The sequence below is a fragment of the Emydura macquarii genome, unplaced genomic scaffold, assembly GCF_026122565.2.
Source record: "Emydura macquarii macquarii isolate MOO-44397 ecotype Brisbane River unplaced genomic scaffold, CSIRO-AGI_Emac_v2 contig_3603, whole genome shotgun sequence".
In the NCBI taxonomy this organism is placed as follows: domain Eukaryota; kingdom Metazoa; phylum Chordata; order Testudines; family Chelidae; genus Emydura; species Emydura macquarii.
In genome coordinates, this window is record NW_027133740.1 from 8,243,374 (window position 1) to 8,270,438 (window position 27,065).

The 27,065-nt window shown below is 40.2% G+C and overlaps 1 protein-coding gene and 1 long non-coding RNA gene across 2 annotated transcripts in view; one reads left to right on the forward strand and one right to left on the reverse strand.

Moving 5' to 3' along the window:
- Positions 1–27,065, forward strand: part of LOC137145589 (uncharacterized) — a 33,477-nt gene that overhangs the window by 468 nt on the left and 5,944 nt on the right. The window lies entirely within an intron of this gene.
- On the reverse strand, positions 13,688–26,800 carry SAMD7 (sterile alpha motif domain containing 7). The gene is made up of 8 exons (XM_067536673.1): positions 26,698–26,800; positions 24,133–24,259; positions 22,582–22,718; positions 21,193–21,271; positions 17,723–18,402; positions 15,912–16,033; positions 15,049–15,159; positions 13,688–13,960 (listed from the first exon to the last, which is right to left on the reverse strand). The coding sequence occupies exons 1-8, from the start codon at positions 26,798–26,800 to the stop codon at positions 13,688–13,690; spliced, it is 1,632 nt and encodes a 543-aa protein (XP_067392774.1).

Below are 27,065 nucleotides of genomic sequence, written 5' to 3' on the forward strand. Positions count from 1 at the left end.
GGAGGGGGGTCGGTTCACGTCAGGCGGGGCCGGGGCCGGTGGGGGGGGACGGGAAGCCCTGCTGCAGCCCTTCTCTCCACGCTGGGGGACGAGGCGGTTTTGGCTGGGGAGCGGGGCTCGAACCGGCTGCGTGCGCTGTCGCAGCGCTGCCCAGTGCGGGGGGTCTCCCCTCAGTAGCGCGCTCCCTTCTCCATCGCTCCCCCGTTCCTCCTCTCCGGGACGGGGGAGTGGCTGTAGCTGTGGTACCCGCCCTTTACCGAGCGCCCATGGCGGGTCACACATGGTCGGTGCTAGTCATCCTTCCCCCCCTGAAAGGCTGGCGTGGGGTCTACACTAGCGTTCACACGGGTGTTAGTTAACGCTTATTAATTAACACGTTAATTAACCCAACTGGCCATCTCCTGGGGTTCTTTTCTCACCTTTGTGTCTGATGATTGACATGAGCCAAAATAATGGGTCACTACCGTTTCTGGGCATTGGTGCCCTTGGTGATGCCTAGTCTCTGCCTGTGACACACAGTAGTTTAGTCTGAGGAGGACTGTGATGTTTTAGTCTAATTCAGGTTATTGGGCTCGATTCAAGGGATAAGGGGAGGCTCTTTGGCCATACTGGGTCCGACTAATGATTCATCTAGCCCAGTATCCTGTCTGCCGACAATGGCCAATGCCAGGTATTTCAGAGGGAATGAACAGAACAGGTAATAATCAAGTGATCCATCCCATCGGCCATTCCCAGCCTCTGGCAGACAGCAATCCCTGCCTACCCTGGCTAATAGCCATTAATGGATCTATCCTCCACGAATTTATCTAGTTCTTTTTTTGAGCCCTGTTATAGTCTTTGTCTTCATGACATCCACAGGTTTTCTGTATGTTTTGTGAAGAAATACTTCCTTTTGTTTGTTTTAAACTTGTTGTCTATTAATTTCATGTGATGATTCCTAGTTTTTGTGTTATGAGAAATAAATAACACTTCCTTATTTACTTTCTCCACACAAATCATGATTCTATAGACCTCTATCATAACCCCCTTAGTCATTTTTTTTCCAAGATGAAAAGTCAGTTTTATTAATCTCTCCTCATATGGAAGCTTTTCCATACCTCTAATCATTTTTGTTGTTCTTTTGTGTACCTTTCCAATTCCAATATATCTTTTTTGAGATGAGGTGACCAGATCTGCGTGTAGTATTCAAGATGTGGGCATACCATGGATTTATAAAGAGGCAATATGATATTTTTTTTATTATCTATCCCTTGCCTAATGATTCCCAACGTTCTGTTGGCTTTTTTGACTGCTGCTGCGTATGGAGTGGATGTTTTCAGAGAACTATCTGCAATGACTCCAAGATCTCTTTCTTGAGTGGTAACAGCTAATTTAGACTTCATCATTTTATATGTATAGTTGGGATTATGTTTTCCAATATCCATTATTTTGCATTTATCAACATTGAATTTCATCTGCCCTTTTGTTGCCCAGTCACCCAGTTTTGTGAGATTCCTTTGTAACTCTTAGCAGTTTGCTTTGGACTTAACTATCTTGAGTAGTTTTGTTTCATCTGCACATTTTGCCACCTGAATGTTTCCCCGTTTTTCCAGATCATTTATGAATATGTTGAACAAGTACTGGTCCCCTGGGGTCTGAAATTCTGAAAATTGACTATTTATTCCTTCCCTCTGTTTCATATCTTTTAACCAGCTACTGATCCAGGAGAGGACCTTCCCTCTTATCCCATGACCACTTACTTTGCTTAAGAGCCTTTGGTGAGGGACCTTGTGAAAGGCTTTCTAGAAATCTAAGTACATTATATCCACTGGATATATTCTTGTCCACATGGCCCCACTCCAAGAATTCTAGTAGATTGGTGAGGCATGATTTCCCTTTATAAAAACCATGTTGATTCTTCCCCAACAAATCATGTTTATCTATGTGTCTGATAATTTCTATTCTTTACTATAGTTTCAACCAATTTGCCTGGTACTGAAGTTAATTTTACCGGCCTGTAATTGCTGGGATTGCCTCTGAAGCTGTTTTTAAAAATTGCCGTCACATTAGCTATCCTCAAGTCATTTGGTACAGAAACTGATTTAAATGATAGGTTACATACCACAGTTAGTAGTTTTGTAATTTCACATTTGAGTTCCTTCAGAACTCTTGGGTGGATGTCATCTGGTCCTGGTGATTTATCAGTTTGTTCCAAAACCTCCTTTAATGACACCTCAATCTGGGACAGTTCCTTAGATTTGTCACCTAAAATGAATGAATGAATGGCTCAGGTTTGGGAATCTCCCTCACATCCTCACCCATGAAGACCGATGCAAAGAATAGATTTAGTTTCTCCTCAATAGCCTTGTCATTCTTGAGTGCTTTTTTAGCAGCTCAATCGTCCAGTGGCCCCTGATTCTGATGTACTTAAAAACAAAATTGCTGATACTTTTTGAGTCTTTGGCTAGCCGTTCTTCAAATTCTTTTTTGGCCTTCCTAATTATATTTTTACACTTTGCTTGCCAAAGTTTATGCTCCTTTTTATTTTCCTCAGTATTCAGCATATAATCTGATGGGGTGTTCTCTTCTGGCCTTAAACTCTGACTCCCTGTTTTGAAAATGTAGTATGTTGAATACAAATACTGGACAAAATCTGTGGTCAAAATTTTCAAACTGAGTGCCCAAAGTTAAGTTCCTAAATCTATATTTACTCAGGTGCTTTTTTTCATCTCTGACTACTTTGCTCATGTGTTCTATTCATCTGCAATACAAAGCATGTCAGGATGTACCAGCTGTGTATGGCAGCACTCCAGGTACATTCTGCCAGGTATACTATTTTATGCCAGGCAATAGGTTAAACAAACCAAAAAGTATCTGTAAATGACCATAGATGTTGTTGTTTATCTTGAAAGTTAGTCTGCCTCAAAGCTAGATTAATAATAACCCAATGTTTTGACAATAGGCACACAAATTTAGGATGGATGATTGACTAAACATTCCTAGATGGGAGATTAGACTGAAGCAAAAATAATTAATGCACCATTCCTCCATTTGAGTTGCCTATTGATATGTACACAAGTTATGAAGGTGTCGTACCTGTTTAGGTTGGTCAGACTCTCTTCCCCATAGTTTAATTGATAGGTGTAGATATGTAGCTTACATAAAAGCTTACCTTTTTATCTGAGACTGTTTCACCACATGCTTTTACTAATAGCCCATGAATATTAGCAAAGCATGTGTAGTTCTGCAACCCCCATTACCATGAGAAAAAAATTGGGGCTAAATTGTAGATCATGCCTGAGGATGTTTATAGAAACTTATTTCCCTGTATCTATTGTCCAGATCTTGTGAGATTTGCTGGAGCCAATCAGAAGCAGTGTTAGAGCAGTCTCAAGCAACATTCTGAACAGAAACAACAAGACTCCTGTAGCATCTTAAAGACTAACACATTTTTGCGGGCATAAGCTTTCGTGGGCTGCAACCCACTTCGTCAGATGCATGAAATGGAAATCACAGATAGGAGGTATATATATACATCCAAGGGTAAGAAACAACAATGGGGAGGGCAAGTGCTAACAAAGTCAATTCAGTTAGAGTAGATAAGGCGTATTCACAACCGTTGATTAGAAGGTGAGAATTTGTGAACAGTGACAATTCTTGTAATGAGAGAACCATTCCAAGTCCCTGTTCAGACCCAGTCTGATTGTATCAAGTTTGTATATGAGTTCCAGCTCTGCAGTTTCTTGCTGAAGTCTGTTTTTGAAGTTTTTTTGTAGAAGTATGGCAACTTTCAAGTCAGCTACAGAGTGTCCTGGGAGATTGTCCTGTCTATATTCGATATAGAGACTCTGTCTGTGGCACTGGCAATTGATGACAAAGAAAAGCTGCCAGAACATGCATCATGTGTCTCCAAGCTAATGCTTGAAGATAGTCAGGTAGTATCACCATTAGCACCACCACATTCAAAAAGTTTACAAGAAGCAGGAGAGAGTAGTGCTACACTATCTGATTCTTGTCTTTTCAAAGATCCGGGCTTGTGGCCTGAAAAGCCACAAAGTTGTGGTCTGAAAAGAACGGTTAAACCATCTAGCTATCTTGTCTATTGAGAGTGAACTTACAAGAAAAATTGACTTGACAGGGCTAATTCATGATTTTGCAATGAAAAAGGCCAGAAAAATAAAGCTTTAAAGTTAATTGGCTTAATTTTGTTTGCAGTCACATTGGTTCATTAGAATAAAAAAATCAAGACATTGACAGGATATAATACCTTTATAATGACCAAAAAGTTACAAAATAGTCAGCAAACTTGTAGGATTCTCAGGCTGTTGCCCTTGTACAAACATATAAAAGGGCATGGTCCCTGCCTTTAAGATTTTACAATCTAGAGAAGAGGGCAGTCCACCTCTACTTAACAAACTGGTCAACTCATTGTTTCAAGCCTGAGACCTGGATAGTAGGAGAATTCATGATATTGGAGCAGTATGTGGAAAGTCTGCCTGGAAGAATGCAAACTTAGGTGAAGTTGGCTGTGCAACAAATAGAGGACTACCCGGAGGCCAACACAGCAGAGGAACTGTTGTGGCCACAACCTAGATCTGAAGGATGGTTGGATAGATGGTAGAGCCATCCCAGAGAAGAATGAAGGGACTTTGGAACTCCAAGGGATGAACCAAATAGGAATAGGAATGCACACCAATAATCCAGAAGGGAACTATTGGCCTTCCCCTTAATTGCCTTTCATTGTGGTGGATATGTGGCATATAAAACAATTCTTTCCCTTGGTGGAACCTGACCATGGGGAGATGTGGTTTTACAGATGTCACAGAGTCCATTGCTCTCAGGGGACCTCCTGTGCCAGTGCAGCTGAGAGAGATGGTATTAGCCCTCATGGAGTCGGGGTGTGTCCAGACATTAGTATGATAGGACTTAGTCAAAACTGAGTGACTGTAGGTAGCAGAACCTTTCAGGTGATTTGTGTCCATTTGGATTCCAGATGTATAACTCGGTTATTATCTCTCAATGAGTAAAAGGAGGCAGATTTGTCAATTGATAGTGTGGATATCTCAGTTGTTCCAATGGCTTATTGTCTTGTGGAAAGTGGGAGCATGCTCTTGCTGGAGTTCAGGAGTGGGGAGGTGGATCATAAAACCTATTTATGAGCATGGTAAGAGAAATGTAGATAAGGAGGAGACTGGATCTGCTGGCAGCAACATAGGACTTCAGGAATTAGGTGCTGAATTTTGTGTATTGTGTTAGGAGTAGAGTGGGAATACAAGCATTTTACACAGTGGGTTTTGGGTAAGTGAGATTCAAATAGTCAAGATTATTCTGTATTGTATCCATCTGATTTAGATAGTAAGCTGCACGGGACACAGGCAATGTCTTTGTAAAATGTCATCCACAACTATGGGAATGAAATGTTACTGCAGAACCAGTGTTTACAGATTTCCTTACAAACCCTGATATTGGGTTCTCATACTTTGATGTTACAAATGATGCTGCTTTTAAAAATCAAGATGGCTGTCACTACACGTGCACCCACATTTGTCCATTTTAATTAGTAACTCATTTTCTAGTACATTTCACATGTGATTCATGGTGTGAAAGTCTTGCAACGATGTGAACTTTCAAACTGGTCTGCTTTCTTTTTTAAGGGAAATCCTAGCATAGCTTTCTGTATCCTTTAAGGCAAGTAATACACAATTGACTGAAAAGGACGATTCAGAAGTCCCCCCCTAACCCACTACAGGGTCCAGACAAAAGAATGGAATCAATATGGTCCATCGTGTAACATATACTTAGGGACAACTTAATCTGAAGATCACTGGCACTTTAAGCTTTACCAGCTGTTTTAAAGCTGTATTGCGTCAATTGTAGAAAGGGAGCCTTTAATCAGAGAATCTAGTTGACATGAATAGTAATACTCCATACTAAAATAAAAAATCCTTGTGCAATTTGATATTGAAGTAATAAATGCAGATTTGCCAAAAATATTAAATGTATTTTAAAATGCATAGTATGTATTGAGTTACAAGTATAGCTCAGAAACAAAGAGAAGGCCATGATTGCAAGTGAACTATACTCTATTTTGCCCAGTCTTTAACCTTCTCTTTCCAGGAAGGTTATTAAGAAGGTTATAGCAGGGCAACTTTGGTGTCATCTGGTGTCAGATTTCCTTGATCTCTTTCAGTCTGGCTTTGGGCCTGATTATGTCAAGAAGAGTGGTCTCATTGGTTGATGATCTCCTAGAAATAGACAAAGTACATGTTGAAGCTGATTTTTCATTTTCTGTTCTTTTCTTTTCAAGATTTTTAGCAGTTTTTTATACCAGTGCCCATGAAGTTCTGTTGAGACACCTGCAGACCCTGGCTAGGGTAGATGGGAAAATGTTATTCTTCTCAGATATATCCTAAATTGTGGGGTTACAGAATTGTTCATAATGCCTAAAAGCGCTCTCATATGGGTTCTACTACTTTGGTACTACAGTAGAACCTCAAAGTTATGATAACCAGAGTTATGAACTGACCAGTCAACCACACACCTCGTTTGGAACCAGAAGTACAAAATCAGGCAGCTGCAGAGAGAGAGAAATAAAAAGCAAATACAATACAGTACTGTGTTAAATGTAAACTACTAAAAAATTAAGGGAAAGCAGTATTTTTCTTCTGCATAGTAGTGTTTCAAAGCTGTATTAAGTCAATGATCAGTTGTAAACTTTTGAAAGAACAATCATAACATTTTGGTCCGAGTTACAACATTTCAGAGTTACGAACAATCTCCATTCCCGAGGTATTCATAATTCTAAGATTCTACTGTATTCAGTCGCTGCTTCAATTAATGTGTACAGTATGTGAGGCCATTGGAAGAAGATAGTAAGAAATTATGTGAGCTATGTTGCCATCAATGTTCAAGTGACACACAGCTCTATATCTGATTTTTATTGAGCCTAGGTGGTACAGTATCTTGCTTTCTCAATGCAGATCAGGATTGAATTTGGATAGGGTGAGGTGGTTGCAGCTCAGTCCAGACAAGTTGTTGAAGCTGGTAGGATGGGAGAGGCATCTAGAAGGTAAGAAGGGGTGATGCCTGCCTCTGTCATTAAGGAGGACTGACCGCCCTTTGTCAATGGAGTTTGCAGTTTAGGCAGAGGAAACATTTGGATCCCCCTTTGCTCCTGAATTCTCAGGTGTGTCTACAGCCTAAAATGCTTTTTTTCATATAAGTCTGGTTAGGAAACTAACCATTTTCTGTGATGTAGGCCTTGCTGCTGTTACCTGTTCTTCTAAGATTAGATTATTGCAGTGTTGTGCTCCATAAGGGGGATACCCTCAAGAAACAGCTCAGAAACTACAACAGATACAGAAAGCAGCTGTCCATCTGCAAGGAGAATTTAACACCAGTTTTCCAGATTGATTGTGCTTCCTATTTGCTTCCAAGTGAAATTCAGGTTATTGATAATGATCTATGAAACTCTGTATGACCCCTGTTTGGGATCTGACTACTTGAGATGACACCTTGTGTTATATGTTATTTAGAATGTTGAGGCAAGCCAGATACCTCCTTAGCTGTAAACATCTTCAAGCTGGAGTCAGGGCCTTTGTTTCTGGTATGTATATTTCTGCTAGTCTAATAGAACCAGGGTTTGTTGATCATCTTAGATCTATTTTCACAGGTTCTTACTTCAAGGAACTGATTTTGAGGGATGTATACAGCTCACAGTGTGGAGGTGGGAATTTATTTTACTTTTGCTTAAAGTGGTCAATAAATTGTGTATGAATTTAGTAATTTTATATTTGCATTTGGAGACAATGTAATGGGCACATTTTACATATAAACACAATGAAATAGATATTAGAAATTGGGGGTAATGCCCCATATGTGATATTTTACATACAGCCAATGGTAAAACTGGGAGTATATTCCATAAGCTCTTAACAGTAATGACTGGTGGATTTTAATGTGTGCATATATAAAGTGAGGCATTCTGGTTCTAAGAATCATAAATTAACCTGTATGATGCCATGTAAAGAGCTGGAATATACGGACAGGCATAGGTGGCTGGTGCAAATATTCTTGGAGTTGGGTCTGAGCAAGAGGGTAGCCATAAGTGGGCCATGGTCCATTCCAGTTAGCACGCAGGCCCAGCAAAATCTGAGCAGCAGGCACAGTGCTTAAAGTGAGGAGGTGGGGGTTGCAGCTCCAGATTGAGCAGAGTTGCTGAGGGGTGCGTTCTTCTAGTTAAGGTGCTGCCTCATACCAGTCAGCTCAGCTCTCCATCCCCACCCAGTCTGCCCCATGCCACCCAGCTCCAGTTGGAGCCTCCCCGTTGGCTGATTGTTTAGGAGCTGCAAGCCATTCTGGCCAGGTCCCTGCCCCACCCTCCCAGCAGTGGGCAGGGGCATGGGACAGGGCACACCTCCCCCAATGGGGAGTGACTGTGGGCAAGACGAGTGTAACTCTGCCAATAGGGAGGCAGTAACCAGAGCTGGGTGGTGTAAAGGCAAAGCCCCTTTCCTGCTTACATGGTGAAGGGAAAGCCAGATCAAATGTGAGTTACTCTGCAACTGAGCGCATGGACTCCTGGTCCTAGTGCCACGCTCTGCCCCACAAGACAGAGCTTGTGTCCAGGGGAAAGCAGGGCAGAGGCAGAGACAGGACTCTGTACGCCTAGCAGAGAGAGATTTGTGGGGACTGACCCCCTCTAGCCGTAGCCATCAGCTGCCTATACAGACAGAGATTCAAGTCACCAGTATGGGAATGTGTTGTTCAGTTGTAGCAAAGAAGACTAGTCAGTTCCTGAGCTGCATCAAAAGAAGTATTACAAAAAGAGAAGTCATTATATTATTATACAGTAACTGAGAGAAGTGCCATGTGAAGTGCTGTATCCAGTTTTGGATACTCGTCTGTAAAATGTTTGTGGGCATGCTCAAATTCTGGAGAAGATTCTAAGGAGATCTGCACCACTGATAAAAGTTATGTAAAATCTTAGCTGTGACAACAGGTTGGTGAGCACAAGCTTATAGAGTTTGTAGAGAAGTTTATGAGGATCATAATGCAGTAGTTAACAAAGACATAAAAAGTTTAGGTGAGAATCTATTTGAACTAAGCAAGAGCAAGAGAATATGTGGACAGCCCGGAAAATAAAAAAAATTAAATTTAAGATAAAAAGTTCAGATGTTATTTTCTCCTCCACACTCAAAGAAATTAACATTTTGCATTCTCTGTCCTGTGAACTCACAATTCTAGGATTTTTTTTAAATGAACAATTATTCGGTCACTGAATGGCCTGAAATATCAGTGGCACATGAGTCTTAATTGGCATTTCCTTCTTTCATGCACTGAATTACAATAATTATCCGATTTGGGATCAGTTGGGAATTCTCCTCACTGATCATACTCTGCTCTGTTTCCTTTAGAGACTTTTCACCTTACTCTGGGCTATTAAGAAGGGAGTCATCTCTTAGGACTGTATAGGCATAGTCCACATAATCAAATCCTGCAATATAGGGGTGAGAGAAGACTGATATTGGTGGACCTTCCAACTTCTATTTTTTCCTCTTGTCAGAAGTATTTCTAATTCAGTTATTCCTAGCACAGAGTGATTTTCCATGCACCCAGTATTAATTTTTATTTATTAAGCCTTGTCATTGGGCTTGGCCCTGTACAAACAAGAAGTCACAGTCCCTGCCCCTATTCACTTACACATCTAGTGCAGGCACAGGCAAAATAATCTGGACACATATAAGATATCTTATAAAAGATATATGCCCCTTCATTAACTGCTTCACTACTGCCTAATGTGGCAGGTATATTAAGTAAAACATTTCCATTGCTACCACATGTATTCAGGTACATCATCTGCATTCCATTGTGATTTCAGTGGCACATCAGAACAAAAGAACGCAGAGGTGGCATGGACACTGGAACACCAGTAAGTGACAAAGCTCAGCCAATGTGGGTTACATATTTGAGATTGTTAGTTACATCCATGGTGTAGCATATAATATTTGTTTAAAATAGAGAAAGAATGTGCAGGTATTGATAATCAATAAGGCCTCTAATGTTTATATATAAAAATAATCTGAAAAACACAGCAAGGGCTGAATATGTGGCCCTGTCTAGTTGTGTTGTGAAGAATTTATTTTGCTTTTCTTTCTTATTCCAGGAGCTAGTAGGGAAATCTTGGAGAGAACATTCACTACTAGAGGTTTCTCTCTGTATATAAAGAGAATGGATGTGTCTGTTTGTATGAATCCTCTTCCTTCCCACTTCACCCCACCACTGATTGCCACCCTGCAAACTTGGGTTCATTATATTTTGGCTCCCCTAGGTGAATCTTCTCCCCTCAGGCATAGAAAGCTGATAAGTAATTCTTTTTTTTTAGCCAGGGGCAGAATAATCCCGCATGTGCAAAATGATCTCACATTTGTTTCACAGTCCAAACTGCAAAGTTCGAATCCCAGTTTTCCCCGCCTTTTGGAGTTGTTCAGATTTGATCCCATTTACAAAGATAGGCCTAAACCCCAAAATTCAGCTCTAGATCTGAAATCTCTGTATTCTAGGGTATGGGATACTGTGTTAAGTTTCTCTCTGGTTTCTTTAAAAATAAATTTGGCTCCTTCCTATTGTTGTTAATAGGTAAACTGTGCTGCAAAAGTATTGTACTCAGCTCCAAAGAGATGTCCCATTAGTCTCTTGTAGCTTTACAGTGACATCTTGTGGCCAATTGACCTGAGAGACTAGCCGAGCTCTACCCTTACAACTGGAGGAGAGTCTCATGTGTGTAACCTCTTTTTATATAAAAAGAAAAACAGTAAGGCTTTCATGAAGGTACAAGTTTGAAAGTCTTTCTTGCGACTTAAAATTAAGTCATAAATGTAATGTTCCATACAATGAGAGGGAAGAGAACAACTGGAAGACCATTTGCATTAATTGTTTTTAATAAGATAAAAGGACACTGCCAACTTGAAATATAGTCAATTTTATTTAAAAAAAAAAAAAAAAAAAAAAAGTTAATAATAGCTTCAGGTAGTACATCTGTCTCTGAGTGTCCCTGAGAATTTTTGTGGTTTTACAACTACATTTTTTTTTTTTAAATTCTTCTCTCCTGTTGCTGTGTTGAAAACCTACACAAAACAAAAGGGAAACTGACTACAGTGAAACTTATTATGAATAAAGAGCTGCCATGAGCACAAATGAAAGAATGAGGAATAATTTTTTTACTTTAATCTCTTTCAGTTTCAGTAATCATAGGCATTACTTACTAGAGTAGTAGGTAAAGATGTTTCAGGAAGAATGTGATTTTTAAGTTGACAGTGGCCTTTTATCCAAAAGTTTTAGAAGTAAACTTTTGATTATTTTCCAAAAATCCCCAAAATTGTTTCTTAGAAATTTTTCAGCCATGAAAAATACAGAAAAGTTAATGAAAAGGGTAGAGGTAAATATTTGCTAAAGTTATTTGAGAAAAATTGAACAGCAATTGCCATTCTAAGTTTAATAATGCCCACTTAGGGTGCTGGGTGGTTTGTTTTTGTTTTTTATAGAGAACCTTATGGAGTTGTATTTAGGCTTTCCGGCTTCAGGATTTTATTTTTTTTCTGATTATAGATTTTTATTTTTAGGAAAATTTTGACTCATATTTTAGTAGTAAACAATATTAGTTTTATTATCTCAACTTAAAGAATTGTTTTCTTTTTGAATTATGTCAACATTTTTTCCCTTTTGTAGCCCTGTACTCCCAGGGATGAGCTCCAAAACCTGATCCAAAACCCAAAGTCTATGGAAAGACTCCCATTGACTTCAACAGGATTTGGATGAGGGCCTTAATGAGTATGAGAAGACTTTAGGGTCCTTCAGCAATATAAATAATTTTAAATACTGCAAAAATGGCAAATTTGGGATATTTATATATATATATAAATATATCAGACATATACATCAGTAGGATTTATTGGGTTTTACTGATTTAGCCCTAAAACTGGAAACCTTCACTATAGTATGTAGAGAAATACACATATATATCAGTAATAGAGTCCAATCCTGCTCCAATTGAAGTCAATGACAGAACTCCCATTGAAAGCAGAATCAGGCCCCCCTACTCTTTTTAGAGCAAAACTTTGCTGTTTCAGAAAGAGAATACTCCTAAAGGCTGCACAATGTGAACTGTACAATACAGTAAGATAAGCCTCTTCATTTAGTTACTGCTGTTAGCATCTTATCACAGATTATCTAACGCACAAAGGTATAACCTACAAGACCAGAGACATAACATAGTTTACTTAAAGATAAAACAAAGAACAGGTACCCAGAATTTAAAATGTTAAATTACTTTTCCCCCACAATCATGGTGAATTAAAAATATACTTAGACACTTATTATCCTAAGCATCAGTTTTCTTTTTGTTTAATTACTCAAGGCCGCATAAACTAGACTAGGGGAAAGAGACTCTCTGTTAATGACATACAGTAGAACGCCAGTTTATCAATCCCCAATTACAAAACTCCATTTTATCCAAAATATTTGTGTGTCTCCTGGCATAAGGGCTCAGTCCTGCAGGGATGCGGATGAGACTGGGAGACAGCATTGCAGAGCCAATATTAAGGCTACTGACTGTACCTCTCAGCCTGCCAAGGCCTGACTGTGGGACACTGTGCGATTAAAAACCCACAGTGAGGAACACATAAAATAGTTAATGCGGAAAACATAAAATGCTGTGAGATTTATCCCTTTCTAAAACCTCAGCTTCACGATCCTTGTTTGCTCTATTGTAAATAATTTTCAACAGAAAAAGTGAGGGGACACCAAATTAGTGCAGAATATAGATAACTTTGGCATTAAAATAAGTGACATCCCTTGAAATGAGTTACACTCAACAGGGTATGCTGCTGAACATGGTGCTTTTTAATACATGGTCTAATAAGGTAAATTAAGACATGGGAGTGGGTGCTGCTGCATGTTGATGGGCCAGCAGGAATTCTGAGCTCAGCATTGATTGTGAGGCATTGAGCCAACCAGCTGCAAGAACCTGGGAAACATTTCTTTCTTGGCTGGTCTTCATGACAGCCTCAACGGCAGCTGTATCTTGGAATAATGAATATGGCAGTTGCATGCATCATTTTAATGTCCAGGATTTAACCAGTTTGCCCTGTCCACCCCCTGCCTCCACTTCTCCACTACTCACAAGTGCTCAGTTCAGGGTGGCATTGAGATTTATTCAAATTGCAGAGAGAGCACTGAGCAAATTTCTCTATAGTTTTAAATTGTTTCCACATGCTTCCATTGAATTCCATGTGAATTTTGCCATTGACTTCAGTAGAAGCAGGATTGGGCTGTCAGCGGAAGTTGCTAACAGATGCTGAGCAAAAGCCAATTGCTCAATGCAATCCCTTTCCCTCTCCCACCTTGTTCCTCAGCAGCCTGCAGGATCAAGCCCTAAGACAGTATTATTTGAATCCCTAACAGTTTTGATTTAAATTTAGGTTTTAATTGCATTAATATTCACTTATATGAATTGCACTTGAAATTAATTGCACTGATGTGTTTTTGCACTTTTTAAAAAATGCTTTTAAAATACCTTACTAAATCCTGCTTCATTTGTAGGTTATGTCACCATCCCTGATTTTACAAAGTTTTCAGATGTTCTCTGAAACTATTTGTAACATAGGAGTTCTACTGTATTACTAAAAACATTGTACATGTTGGACCAAGCTCAGCTCTTCTGAAAACTGATAATCTGGAAGTCAGCCTGGGCTCCAGCTGTGTCGCATGGATTTTCCTTGTTTTCCGAAACAGTCTGCTCCACTGTTTTTGAAGTTTCTGGGTCCTGGGAGCAGGGACTGCCCAATGTATCCCCACTGCTATTGCAGTGCGTGGGAGAGGCCATGTCGGAGGGCTGATCTGATGGTTTGGCTGTAGCAGAAGGAAGGGGCATAGACAAAGGAAGATTCATCATGCAAAACACATTTCCCAGACGCCGAGATACCTTTAAAGACATAAGCAATTAGAGTAATTAGTTCAAATAACATCAGTTTAAATAATTGCCCAACTTAACCTTAAATTTGAATCTAGGGCTAGGTTATCCACCTGATGGGGACATGGCCTCAGAACCTTCAGGCTGTGTGGCCTCTGGCCCTCTCCTAGAGCCAGATCTAATTAGGATGGTAGAAAAAGTTCAGAAATGTCCTCCACAGCCCCTGCCTCCCCATATCTGCTATACCCAGCTTCTGCTGAATTGGTTTGGCTGTGGTCAGGACAATCTGTAGGGGAAGGGGAGCAAACACCCTGTTGAATCTAGACAGCAAACTTCTTCCTTCCCAGTAGGTGGTGATCTTTAGCATGCATAATGCAGGCTATTGATGGTACATAAGATAAATGATTGTGGGACAGAGAGAAGAGAGGATAGAGGTTTAATAAGAGGAGAATGAGAGATATGCAAGGGTTTAGAGGAGGAAAAGGAACATGGGTTAGGAGAAAGACCGAGGAGACAAACAGAAATGAGAATAGATTTAAAGTCAGTGGATGAAATTAAGAACAGGAAATTTGTAACTGATGGGCAGGAAACCCTTTTCAGTGAGATCTGTAAAATTGTGGAATAGACAGTGTCCCAAGGAAAGTGATGGAAGCTTCATCCCTTGAGTTATTTTAAAAGACAGGCCAAAGCATTGGAGAATATACAGCAGAGAACAATCCTCCAATGGTCAGAGGAGAGAGGGAAATAGGGGAGATGGACTAATTGAGTAGGCAAATCTTTCTCATTTCCAATTTCTCCCCAAGCTTATTTCCTTGGCTGTGGATCCTAGATTTCCCAAAGGAATTCTCTCCCATCACTGTCTCTCAAGCAGCTGTTCATAGTTCTTTCCCTGGGCACTCATGAAAAGCAAAGGGAAGATGAATTGGAGTTAATGTGCTGTCCACCAGGACTAGATAGTGCAGCTTGTCACAATACTATTTCAGATATTATATGGGCGAAAGAGTGTTATATAACTTCAAAGAAAGTTATCAAAATTTTATCACAAAACTTTCCCATGCAACACAAATCTTTCATTCCCCTGTTATTTGGCATTTCAGTACCTGAGAACGAATTTTTAGTGCTGGTCCAAGTTTTAATCCCATTGTGTCCAAAAGATGTTCTTCTGTGAGTAGTGGCAGGATTTCTCCATCAATAGCTTGATCTTTAAATATCTTATCAAACAATAAAATGCACATAATGGCTTGTTAAAACAGACCCATTTATATCTTCTATTTTAATCCTGATACCCAGGCAATAAAGGCAGGAATCAGTAACATGGAAGTAATTCATCTTTATATTAATCTGATAGCAGATGGATATGGCTGTCATCATCTGTGCCTGTAGCACATCCACTTGCTCTCAATGAGTTCCAGCTGTGTAATGTTGCAACATTTAGTTTTATTATTTTAACAAAAGTGATCAATTAAAGGGAGGCTCACATCTTAGTCATTCATTCTTTAATCATGAATATGCAGATTTTCAGCCTCCTGTTGGCACTGCTTTTGATTTTTCATAAAACGAAATGCAGTAATTCCACTATTGCTTAAAACATTGCTTAACATCACAAGAACATACAATTGCTTCTGCCTGTTTGAAAGTTGTGCAAGTGCTCTACTAGCATAGTGTGGGAGATTAAAACACTTTCCTGTACAGTTGCTTTGCTATTAACATTCTCATGTTACGCCATGATAGAACACTCTGTATTGCAGCATACAACCACAAACGAATTTTCACTTTAGGATCTTGTACTGCATGGTGTAGATTGTCTAGCACAGTGGAGCCGCAAAATACTATTCTAATGCAAATAATAAAAAGCAATAATAATGTAACTTCTGTAGATAAAATGATGTTAGCTGAACTTTAAACCCAGGGCATGTATCTTTAAACATCTAAAAAGGTAAGTATGATTAATACTTATGATCACCTGTGCATAGTCTGAACAACCTGGAAGGCTAACAATAAAATTGTATACATCATCAACAGTCCATTTGCGAATGTCTTCAATGGAAGAAATATCTTCTCCACTCAAAATCAGGCCATGCGGTCCTTTGAGAAGGAAACAAAAATGTTGTATTTGTCTGACCTTGACAGGCAAAACAATAGGAAAACCTTATTAAAAGTAAGAGTTCATACATATCTACAGGCCTACTTCATACACTAACAATACTGTGTGGTCACATATGTATAGCATAGTCCTAAGCAACATACTAAATAGTCACTCATCACTTTCTAATTCTGAAGGGTTTGTTTTTTCCTTTTATTTGGTGACTTTTTTTTTCTCTACTCATAGTGCTGTACAGGCCGACCATGCTGCAGTATTTTTTCTAACATTATCTGATTATTTCAGTTTGTTATACTTTACCACTATTTTAACTTGACTGACTAATATTTCAAGTGAATAAACAGGTAAGCCGATAAGAGTGCTCTGTGTCACACTCATTCATATCACAGTACTGATGGAAGCATGAACTGCATTATGTGTGTCAGTCTCCAGGTAAATACTAAAAGGCAATATCTTCTATACTGTTTGAAGGCACATCAGTTTCTAAGTGAAGAACTGTACTAGGGACGTCTTCTGTAAAATGACAAAACAGCACTTCATAAAAAATATAACAAAGCTAAGATTGTATGTTATACACAGATTATACATGCACCCAACCTCAGCCCATCACAACAAGTGTCTGCTGCAGAAAGAGTATGGACAGAAGAGATGGGCTTGTTCAGAAACTTCAGTAATTTCTTTTAGTTTGGCATTGCATTAACCTACATTCATTTTGCAAACAGGAAACAAATATGTAAGGCGTGTCTGCAAGCTAATGAATTCATTTTGCAACAATACAAACTGGCTTTTGTGGATGTTTTAGGATAAAGACCTGAACCTGCTGCCATTTAAGTAAATGGAAGTTTTATCAGGATTGGACCCATTGCTGTTAGAGCATTTAGCAATGGCTGCAAAACTTTAGAACAGTGATCCCATGAAGCTTTCCTGCCAACATAGCGCTGTCCATGCCAGCACTTAGGTTGGTGTAACTTATGTCATTCAGGGGGGTGGTTCATTCACACTCCTCAGTGACATAACTTACACCAGTGTAAGCTGTAGTATGTACATAGCAAACCTGAGGCATGAATTTGGTCTCAAGCAGAGGGCAGCTGATGGGATGATTCCCTGTGCTGCCTGACACACATACAGGACTGTTGATCAAATGGGCAGTTGCTGCCAGGATCCCACCAAGCAGCCTGGGGCAGGTGGGAGGACGGAATGCATCAAATGGGGTTGCAGAGAACACAAAATAATCCTGCCATGATATGTGTATTAGCATCCTATTAGCATGTGATGAGATCATGTTGCAACAACATAATGGCATGACACACTATTGTGATGTTTGCATCAGGAGGTTGCTTTGTGACTTTGCTCCTCTCTAACTCCATCTGCTTCCAAGTGGTTCTCCAAGATTGAACATCATTGCCTTACAGAATGAAATCTTTATATGCCAGCAAATAACATGTGAAGATCTCTATAAATGGGAGAAAAAAACTGTTTTCCATCACTGATGTGTACTTATTAGGTCATTTTTACTGTTAGCTTCAGCACATGCCCCTGATTAACGAAGTCCACTTTTTGAAACCCTGACTCTACTGTCAATGTAAGTGAGAGTTAAATAAGGAGAGGATGATGAAAAAGCTAATTAAAAAAAAAAAAGGCCAACAAATTTTATTCATGGAGACTTGACAAACCTGGAAGCAGTAATGGATTGCTGGGCACTGGGAAGCTGTATGGCAGTGCTGAGAATGGGATCGCAGAAGAATACGTGTACTTGTCATCAAAGGCTGTGCAAGAGTTACTGGGATCCTTCTCATTTGAACTGCTGCAGCCATTTGTTTCAGGGGGAATTTCATGAGTAGCACAACTTTTTCTGAGGCTGTGTTCATACTCTTTACAGCTTTTTGCAGCTGTAGCAGATGGCTCAACGTGGCTTTTGCTTTGCTCACGTTTGTTCAGCATCTCAACCTCTGTTTCTTTCTTGTCCTCTTTCTCATCATCGGGAGCGGTGGAAGCGGAGTCTGCATTTTTGTCTTCAGCTTGACTCTTGGTGCTATTGGCATTGCAATCAGTTTTGTGATTCCCAGCTCTTCTCCCTGGCCGTCGGCCTCTTTCCCTTTGCAGACTGCTAATAGGAGGATATGGGCTGGTTGCCATGAGCATGGTATTGCCATGAAGGTCATCAAGGGTGGTTCGATGAACATATAGGTCACTAGGAAGGTGACCTTCAGGCAGTCTGTGCCTGCCACAGAAGGCAACGGGGCTAGCTGGGATTCCATGGTAGAGAAAAGGTGCTTCCAAACCCAGTAGCCCTTTACGATGAGCTTTCTCAATTTCTTTTTGTTGAAAAATAGCACTCATTTCCATTTCCATCCTAAGAGATAAACAGCATTAGCAGTGAGAACTGATCAATTCTCTAGTCATTTCTTTTTCAATGACAGATTAAAACTAGAATGATTTAATACACAAATAGAAAAATGTTTCTCTTCCATGTTGCTGTGTGTGAAAGATCCATATGAACAACAGAGGAAACAGTGAAAGTGACTATACAAAAAGTGCTGTCAAATGCACAAAAGAAAACTAAAAAAAAACCCAGAAAAATATTATGCTTGTGACAATAGGGGACGAAATATTTTCTGACGAAAGCATGATTAGTAAGTTGACAACACAGTCATCACTGCATCAGTTAACCTTCAAAATGTAAAGTGAGTGTATCTTCATAACCATAAGGACTAGAGACTTAAAAACAAAAACATTTAGATTTCCAAGCAGAAAATTATACAACACCTTGAAAAAGGGCACTTATGTGCCAACTGATGCAGCAATATAATCACATTATACTTGGGGCCCTTACTACACTACCGGAGCCAGTTTACATCAGTAAGTAAAGATCGTGGGTCAATTCTCCATTGTACCATGGCCTCTGTCTAATGCTCAGATGGTGCAAAGAGCTGGATTCTGGCAGTAAATGACAATCTCAGAATTACCTTGGTGGAGAGAATTATCCATTGATATAAAGCCAATGGAACAGGCTCCTGTGCCAGCCTCCCCCCACAGCATCCACTATGCTATGCCAATCCTCTCCTGGCACTAGATCCTTTAGGGGTACAGGCCAGTGCAGAATCAGGAAGCTGTGGCTGGCTCCCTGGCAGCCCTTCCCCTGCATCAAATGGAGCTCAAATCCAGGGGAGAATTGAGCCGCTTTATCTGATTCAAAGTAGGGAAGGCTCTGCCTACCATTCTTGCCTTGAAACGTTAGCAAGTGGAACTCCCAAATTCTTAAATGAGAAAAGGATTGGGGCCAAACACATATTTTAAAGTGAGCTAAGACACCTTTCTTGTGTTGTCATGCAGACAAGGGTGAGAGAGAGTTTGGAGGGTTCTGGTTGGAGCTCTTACATTGGGGCAGGAGAGTTGTCAGGAGACAAGTTCGGGATGGAGGGGATTGATTTAGATGATTATTGCATGGAGGGATTGAGTGTCCACGCTGCAGATAATTGGTTTTCCTTTCTGTCTTTTCTCCACCTTTCCAGCAATTCTCTGCTCCTTGCTCCTACCTTCAAAGAACTGTTGGAGATCTATCTGTCTTTGTACTAGATTTGTGTGTGGCACCCCCAACTTTCCTTGCTACACTCTGGTGCCTAATGGAGCTTGAATAGCTTGCACAGAATACTGGTCTGAAACCTGGATCTTGTGCAATCTGGGGCAAATTCTGTGGTGATATAAATGGAATTCCAGAGGGGGTAGCTGTGTTAGTCTGTATACAGCAAAAACAATGAGAGACCTGTAGCACCTTAAAGACTAAAAAATTTCGGCATAAGCTTTCATGGGCTGCAGCTCACTTCGTCAGATGCATGAAGTGGAAATCACAGTATATATATATATATATATATACAAAGTTTCTTTCCCTTGGATGTGTATATATGTACTTCCTATCTGTGATTTCCACTTCATGCATCTGACGAAGTGGGTTGCAGCCCACAAAAGCTTATGCCTGCAGAAGTTTGTTAGTCTTTAAGGTGCTACAGGACTCTCATTATAAATGGAATTGTAGGTTACACAATGTTCAGAAGATGGATATAAGAGGTGAAGAGTGTAAATTGCAGCAGCTTTGGCATTCAGTGGACATGAATGGAATGAATGAAATGTGTACATGGAAAAGACAGAAAGGAGGGTATAGCAGGAAAAGCAAATAATAGGAGGATTTAAGTTGCTGCTCTGTCCTACCCCCCTTCTGTTAGTTATTTTTTCCTGCTGTCTTCCCCTCTTTTAACCCTTTGAAGTGAGAATTGCATTGGATTTGTGCATTCAGTCAGTACCATGTTGGTGCAAGTCACACTACTTTGCCACTTACAGTAGTTTTCTGATGAAATGATATCTTTTGTGTAACTCAAAACACTTTCCTGTCATCATAATTTTTGGCCTAGTGCCTTCTGTTTTGCATCCCTTTTTTGCCCCAAGGCTCCAGTGTACACCAGAGGTTACCACTCAGTGGTAAAGTGCCATATAAAAGCCCAACACAGTAAGACTGTTTGGATTCAAGTTCCTCTTTGAAGGTAATGGTGCGGTAATGAGGGGGATGCTGCATGGGAAAAGGAATCCAGCAGATTGGTGAATGACTAGCTGATTTTATTGAAATGGGGACAAATCACCAAATTTCCATATAATCATCTAGGACACCAAAATTGTCTAGGACATCTGGTCATCCTGTGCATGGTGTAGGAATTTCCAATCCTCCTCAGAACTCCAGCTGTAGAATTTAAAATACTCTGAGTGGTGGGTCCAAGCTGCCAAGTTGAGATCTGGTTCTGAGCTTTCCCAAGATATAGGGTATTTGAATCCAGGGTTCCAAACTGTGAAGTTTAGATCCATATCCAATTTTTAACCAAGTTCTGTGTGTTCCAGCTTGGGCCTATCTCTTAAATTTGCTATTTAGAGCTAAAAACAGTTTGAGGGAGACAAGCAGAATGTTTATCTGTGCTCCTGGTTTCTTGAAACACTGAGGACTTTTTGCAGAGCTGTATGGTTTGAACAAATACTGCAAGTACCTTTAACAGGGCACCAAAATGTATGTATTACAAAGCTTGCAGTTTAACCATCTGAGTCTGCCTCCTCCATCCCCACTACAGGCCGGCACCTCAGTGCAAAATTTACATTCAGTTACCTGGCAATATTTTGTTTTTGAACCAACTCCTGCCTTCTGGCCACAGCTTCCATGGATTCTGGCTGGAGAAAACTATATCCTAGAAAAAATAAACATATATGGTTAGAAATGCTTAGAATTGCACTCATAATTCACACATTCCCTTAAGTAGGTGGATGCACCTAAAAGTATTGCTAAAAGTTAACAGTTAAAAAGCCTATTGAAAATGTAGCCTATGGAATATTTTTCAAAGTCACTGGTATAACTTCAAGCCAGATCTTGCAAACATTTCTCTCTTCAATGGGACTAGCAGTAGTAATAACTAAGCTCAGTATGAAGTGTTTGCAAGTTCAGGACCTTAGTCAGGAGCACCTGCTATAGATACTTCTAAGGCAAGGGAGAGAACGGACATTTATGAGATGACTTCTGTTTTTGAAGTACATGCAGGACCCGCTGAGTAAATAATAAGTGTTAGTTAAAAAAGGAAAAGAAATGCAAGAACAGTCCTTAAAAGTCTATTTACAGCCTGGCTGCTGTGGACTTACATGTAATTCTTAATAGCATTTCCTCTCTGAGAACTGTTTCAGACCCAACTGTGGTAAATCAAAGGCAGAGAACCACAGAAGGAGGAGAAGCTGAAGCCAAAAGTTCCTGTTTCTGGATCCTCATGGCTTCTAATGCCCTTTTAATCATTTTAGACCAAATCGGGGGTCCTTGCTCAGTTTTCACTCAGACCTAAGTAAGAATCTCAAGATACGGCCCCTTATTATTAACGTATTATTCCCAGCCTGACATGTGTTGCGCAGTTCTGCAGCCATGAAATTTGCTATTGTATCCACCCCTTGCCTTAGGACTGTGCACCACAATCTAAACTTTATTAAAACAAATATATAGCCAGCCTATGTGGGAATAAATTATATTCAGGTAGCATGGACCCTGACAACAACGGGATCAAAGAAAGTGATCAGTGAAACAGCCCCTTAAAATAGCTAAGATAAAAAACATCCTATTACAGAGAGTTAAATGTGTGTAACACAAAGAACATTGCTAGTCAGATAAATGTTTCTGGCTAGAGCATTCAATTTACATGGAGAGAGATGCACAAATACCACGCTATTTGGAAAATGCAAAAACAAGGGGAGGGAACACACAAAATAAGTACATAGGATGGAGATGGCTCTTGGAAGCCCAGTGCACCTAATAAATTCTAACCTGTATGTCTAAAGTCTCATATTGGTGCAGATTGGGATTTCTGCTAGGCAGGCCCTTTCTCAAGGCTAATTTAAAAAAATAAGTATAATAAAACATATTTATTGCCATTAGTGATAAACCTTATGAAAAGCTAGGAGTAGCTGTTAACTTTTTCAGTAGTACCCCATTACTTCACAAGATCATTCATCTGGCTGTTACCTGGACCAGGATAAACCCGATTTGACAATAGGTTTGGCATGTTTGCATGCTGTGGGACTGAAGGTCCAAGGTGGGAAGCTACATGGATCTGTCGTGGGTCAGCTGGTGCTATCATTTCAGTGGAAGGCAACAAATCTCTAGGGAGAAGGAGAAAATTACAGTTAGACAAGCAAAGTATGTGCTCTAGCTTAACGTGTCCTATTCTACCCTCACATTGGTACAACTCCCTTTGACTTTAACAGGACTGGCACATTTGACTGTGGCAGAACTGGGATGCTATTTGCAAAATTTGCACAAAAAAAAGGCTTTGTGGTCCTTTACAAGTCCAAGTGGTCAGGCTCAATTGTACCTATCAGCTGAAAAACAGCATCTCCAATCTCAATATGGTCCTGGGACACAGATGCTTAAGTGACTCAGAGGAAAGATCTACTAAATCATTCGTGCCACTTATAGCAGCACTCTGTTTCTTCAAGGTCTCCCATGCAAGTACTGACTAGTCACAACTCTTTTCATTTCTAACTCTCAAAAAGGTATGTCTACACTGCAATAAAAGACCTGTGGCATGGCTGCAGCTGGCCCAGGTCAGCTGACTTGGGTATGGAACAATTTGTATAGTGCGGGTGCTGAGAGCCATTGGACCAAAGTGTTAACACTGTATATGATGGAGATCACTTCAGGGAGGGTGCAGCAGTATCCTCAGCACCTCTAGTTCCAGCACCTATGCCCACAGGTCTGGGCTGCGGGGCCATAAAATTTCAGTGTAAACATTCGGCCTCAAGTGAGTCCAGGCTCCAGCCTGAGCCAGAACGTCTATACTGCAATTTTAGAGCCCTGCAGCTGGAGCCCTGGGAGCCCAAATCAGCTGACCCAGGCTCTGAGACTTAGTGCTGTGGGTTTTTTATCGCAATGTAGACATACCACAAGTCTCCTTAGATCACAGCCTAGGGAAGTAGTGGCTGCAGACCTTTATCAAAGAAATTACTACTCTGTTGGTTTGTATTGTTTGTGTAATGTGTTGAGGCCCATTGGCCTTTCTGACATCTCTCCTGGCACATTGGTCTATACCAATAATGGCCAGAAGGGCATTATGTCCTAGGGAAGTAACTCAACCAGCCTTCCTGTCCTTGGCAGATGCATGTCTTTCAGATATTGGTCTTTCTAGGTACAGATGGAATAAGCCACCCGGTTATGTCAGAAAATGTTCTATGTTCACTTTAGGACTTGAAGGGGACTTAGTAAATATTCTCCAGAGCAAAGTGACTGGTGTTAGTTGCCTCAGCAATTATCCATGTGGAACTTAGAGCTGTGTGCATAGGTGGATAGTACCATAGCAGGAGCTAAATATTCTGTATCCGAAGACAAGGATATTAAATTTTTATCTAGGGTAGAGCTAAGCAGACGCAGCTTCATCCAGCCCTTAGTTATGAAGGCTATTTTAGAGACTAGAGACCAAAGTGTTAAAAATAATCTCAAATCTTTACTCTCTACATATTCAAGAATATAAGGTGATCTGCTGTTCTTTAAATGCGGTGGAGAAGTGGTGAGAAATACCTGTCTACAAATCGAGGTTCAAACTGTGAAGGAATTGCCTGCATTCTCTGCTGGCTTGCTCCCATTAGCTGCGGGTTTACTGCCATCATCTGGTTTCTCATTAGCAATTCTTGTCGCTGTCGCAGTTCTAATACAAAGCATATAAAATTATATTGTAAGTGCAGTATATATCCAGTATGAACCTTACCAGAAATACAATAATTAGCATATAATCTTTCTTTATATCCCACCTATTAAAAAGGAAAACGAGACACAAAAACTTGCCTACCACTTTAAAAAATGTAGCCTTATATCTCCCTTTAGCTACACTGAGCAGCTCATTGATTAATATAGCATATTACACAATCTCTAACTCCACCAAAAATAAACAAGACTTGCAGAGCCTCACGTAAACACAATGACAATTTATGCAGTCCATATTGATGCATGCCTCACCACTATTAAAGGTGAAGGAGTAGTGAACTCCTTTGTTTGTGGAAATTTGTATTTAATTATAGGGCAGATCTATGAAAAATGCCAACATGTCCTGATATGAAACAGTGCAATCTAATGGAATAAGCATGTGGCTATGAGCCAGGAACTATTTGAGATTTGGCAAGCTAAAGTTAAATACAGAATTCCATACATAAGCACCTCATAGGAGTCTGATCCAAAGAACATTGAAGTCATTGGAAAGACTCACGTTGATTTCAATGGGTTTTGGACTAGGTCACAAGTGACCTGATTTTCACTGCACCCTTGACTCCCCCTGACATCAGGTAAAAGAGAAATATGTTTTTCCTGTTTGTTTTCATTGTTTTTAATTATTGTTAAATATCAAATTAATTAAAAGTTCCATGGGCCCAAGGACCCTTCACATCCTTAAAACTTGTGGGAGGTGATGCTAGCTTCTTGATTCTGGCTTCAGCCTCAGACTTTGCATCTGAAGTATCAGTATCTTCAACCAGAGTCAAATTCAGATGATGGGGGGAGGGAGGGGAGGGTGATTTTATTAGAACTTGTCTTTCATTCTGTTTGCTGCCAGGACATGCATCTGCAGCAGCTCTATTTCTCTCATGTTAAACTCCACTGATGTTCTTTCCTCTGCTTTCCCTTGCAGATATGCAGGGTCTGGGAAATGGTCCTTTCTGTATTAATTTCTTTTGGAAGACTTGCTATGTTTGAGGCTAGCATTTGAAGTTTGCCATTAAAGTGATCCCACTTTACATTGGGGTAATAGTTTACAAAAGTTTAGTAAATGATTAATAGATGTTTTAATAAATGGTTATCAATTGTTATAGGTCAACAGGTCAATAGGCTGCTTATAACCATGACTTATACCTTCCACACCACTTTCTACTGATGTGCTTATAACCCTCTATAACATACGCTGCTCCTGTCTATGACATGCTTATAACATCTAATAACCCTTTGTTAACCCTTTATAAACAGAATCCCCAATATAAAGTGGGACCATTCAAGTTTTATTTGGTTCAAATACGCTATGTACAAAGTATTTTGGGGGGCATATTCCAACAGATAGAAGATCCAAGCTCCACACCAGCCTGCTGGAAACGGAGGAGGATAGAGGAAGAGAACGTGGCCAACTGAGTGACCCTTCTGCTGCTCTTAGTCCAGCCAGGATGGGGCTGCAAGGGTACAGTCACAGTGCCTCCTTTCAGAAATCCCTCATTTGTATATGTCCAGAACTTGGACTCGGCGCTTTATAGGGCTCACCAGCAAGCAGTCAGTTTTTCCACAGAACTTTTGAAAATGGGCACCATTCTCACAGTGTAGTACAATGTTCTCCAACAGGAGACATTGTGGGTCCAATCCAATTCCTTGAAAATTTGTCCCTCAAATTATATGATTAAGCCTCCTGGCAAATTATTACCCCTTGCCCCCAAATTAACCAACAAAAATATTTTAGTGTTATTTAAAATAACATTGTTTAATAGTATATTTATTATTTTTTAAAAAACCCTGTATGACCACAAGTTGTTAGACAGATGCACATCTTGTACTTCTAAGTCTGTATCTCACAGCTTGTGCATGCCCTGTTATTGTGTCCCAGAGTTCTGGGAGTTTCTTGAATCAAAGAAAAGACTTTGCATTGAGGAACATAACTATCTGTTGCTCATAGTTGACTAAGGGCTTGATCCTGCAATGTAATAAGTGCCTTCTGTAAGACACAACCCTAAACTCAGCTTTGTCGGTGACAAAGCTGCCAGTGAATGGTGCAAGATCAGGGCTCTATTCAGTACCAAGCATCTTGCAAGATCGGGCCCTAATGGGATGGACTAGGTCTATGGGAGTTGCAGGTGCGATGCCCTCCCTGGTGCTGGAGCACCTCTCAGTATCAAACTTTAAGTCCCAAAGACCCACTCCAACATAAAATGGGCTCCATATAAAACCTGGAGTGAACTTTTTGGAAGCCATTAATTCAGTTTTTCCCCAGGTCCTGGTCAGGAATATGGAGGGGGATCTTTCCAGGACATTAGACCTGTCAGTCATTATTTCTCACATATTGTATACATGTTGTGAATACTATAAACACGGTCTTGGAAAATTCTAGTTCTAGCTTACCTCCTGCTGCCATGCCACTTGCTAATCGGTATAAGTGCTTTTCATCCAGTGTCCCTTGTTCCCCAAGCATAGACATCTTTCTCATGTGATCTCGGGGAGTCATGTTATGAGGTGATGCAGCAGACCTCCCTTTTCCAATGTAAAGAATGAAGTCAGAAAGGCCCAAGAAGATAATAAAATATTCAATCTTTTAGAAGAGATCAGGTTCCACATATAGGCTTTATGTTAAGCAGATAGGCCTGGAAGGCTGTCGTGCAATGCTTGTAGGTGCTGTAGGGCATATTAAGAAAGATCTGAAGTGGGATTATGCCTTTCTGAATCTTTGCACAGCTAGCGGCCATAACAAAGGTGCCAGAATTCTAGTGCTA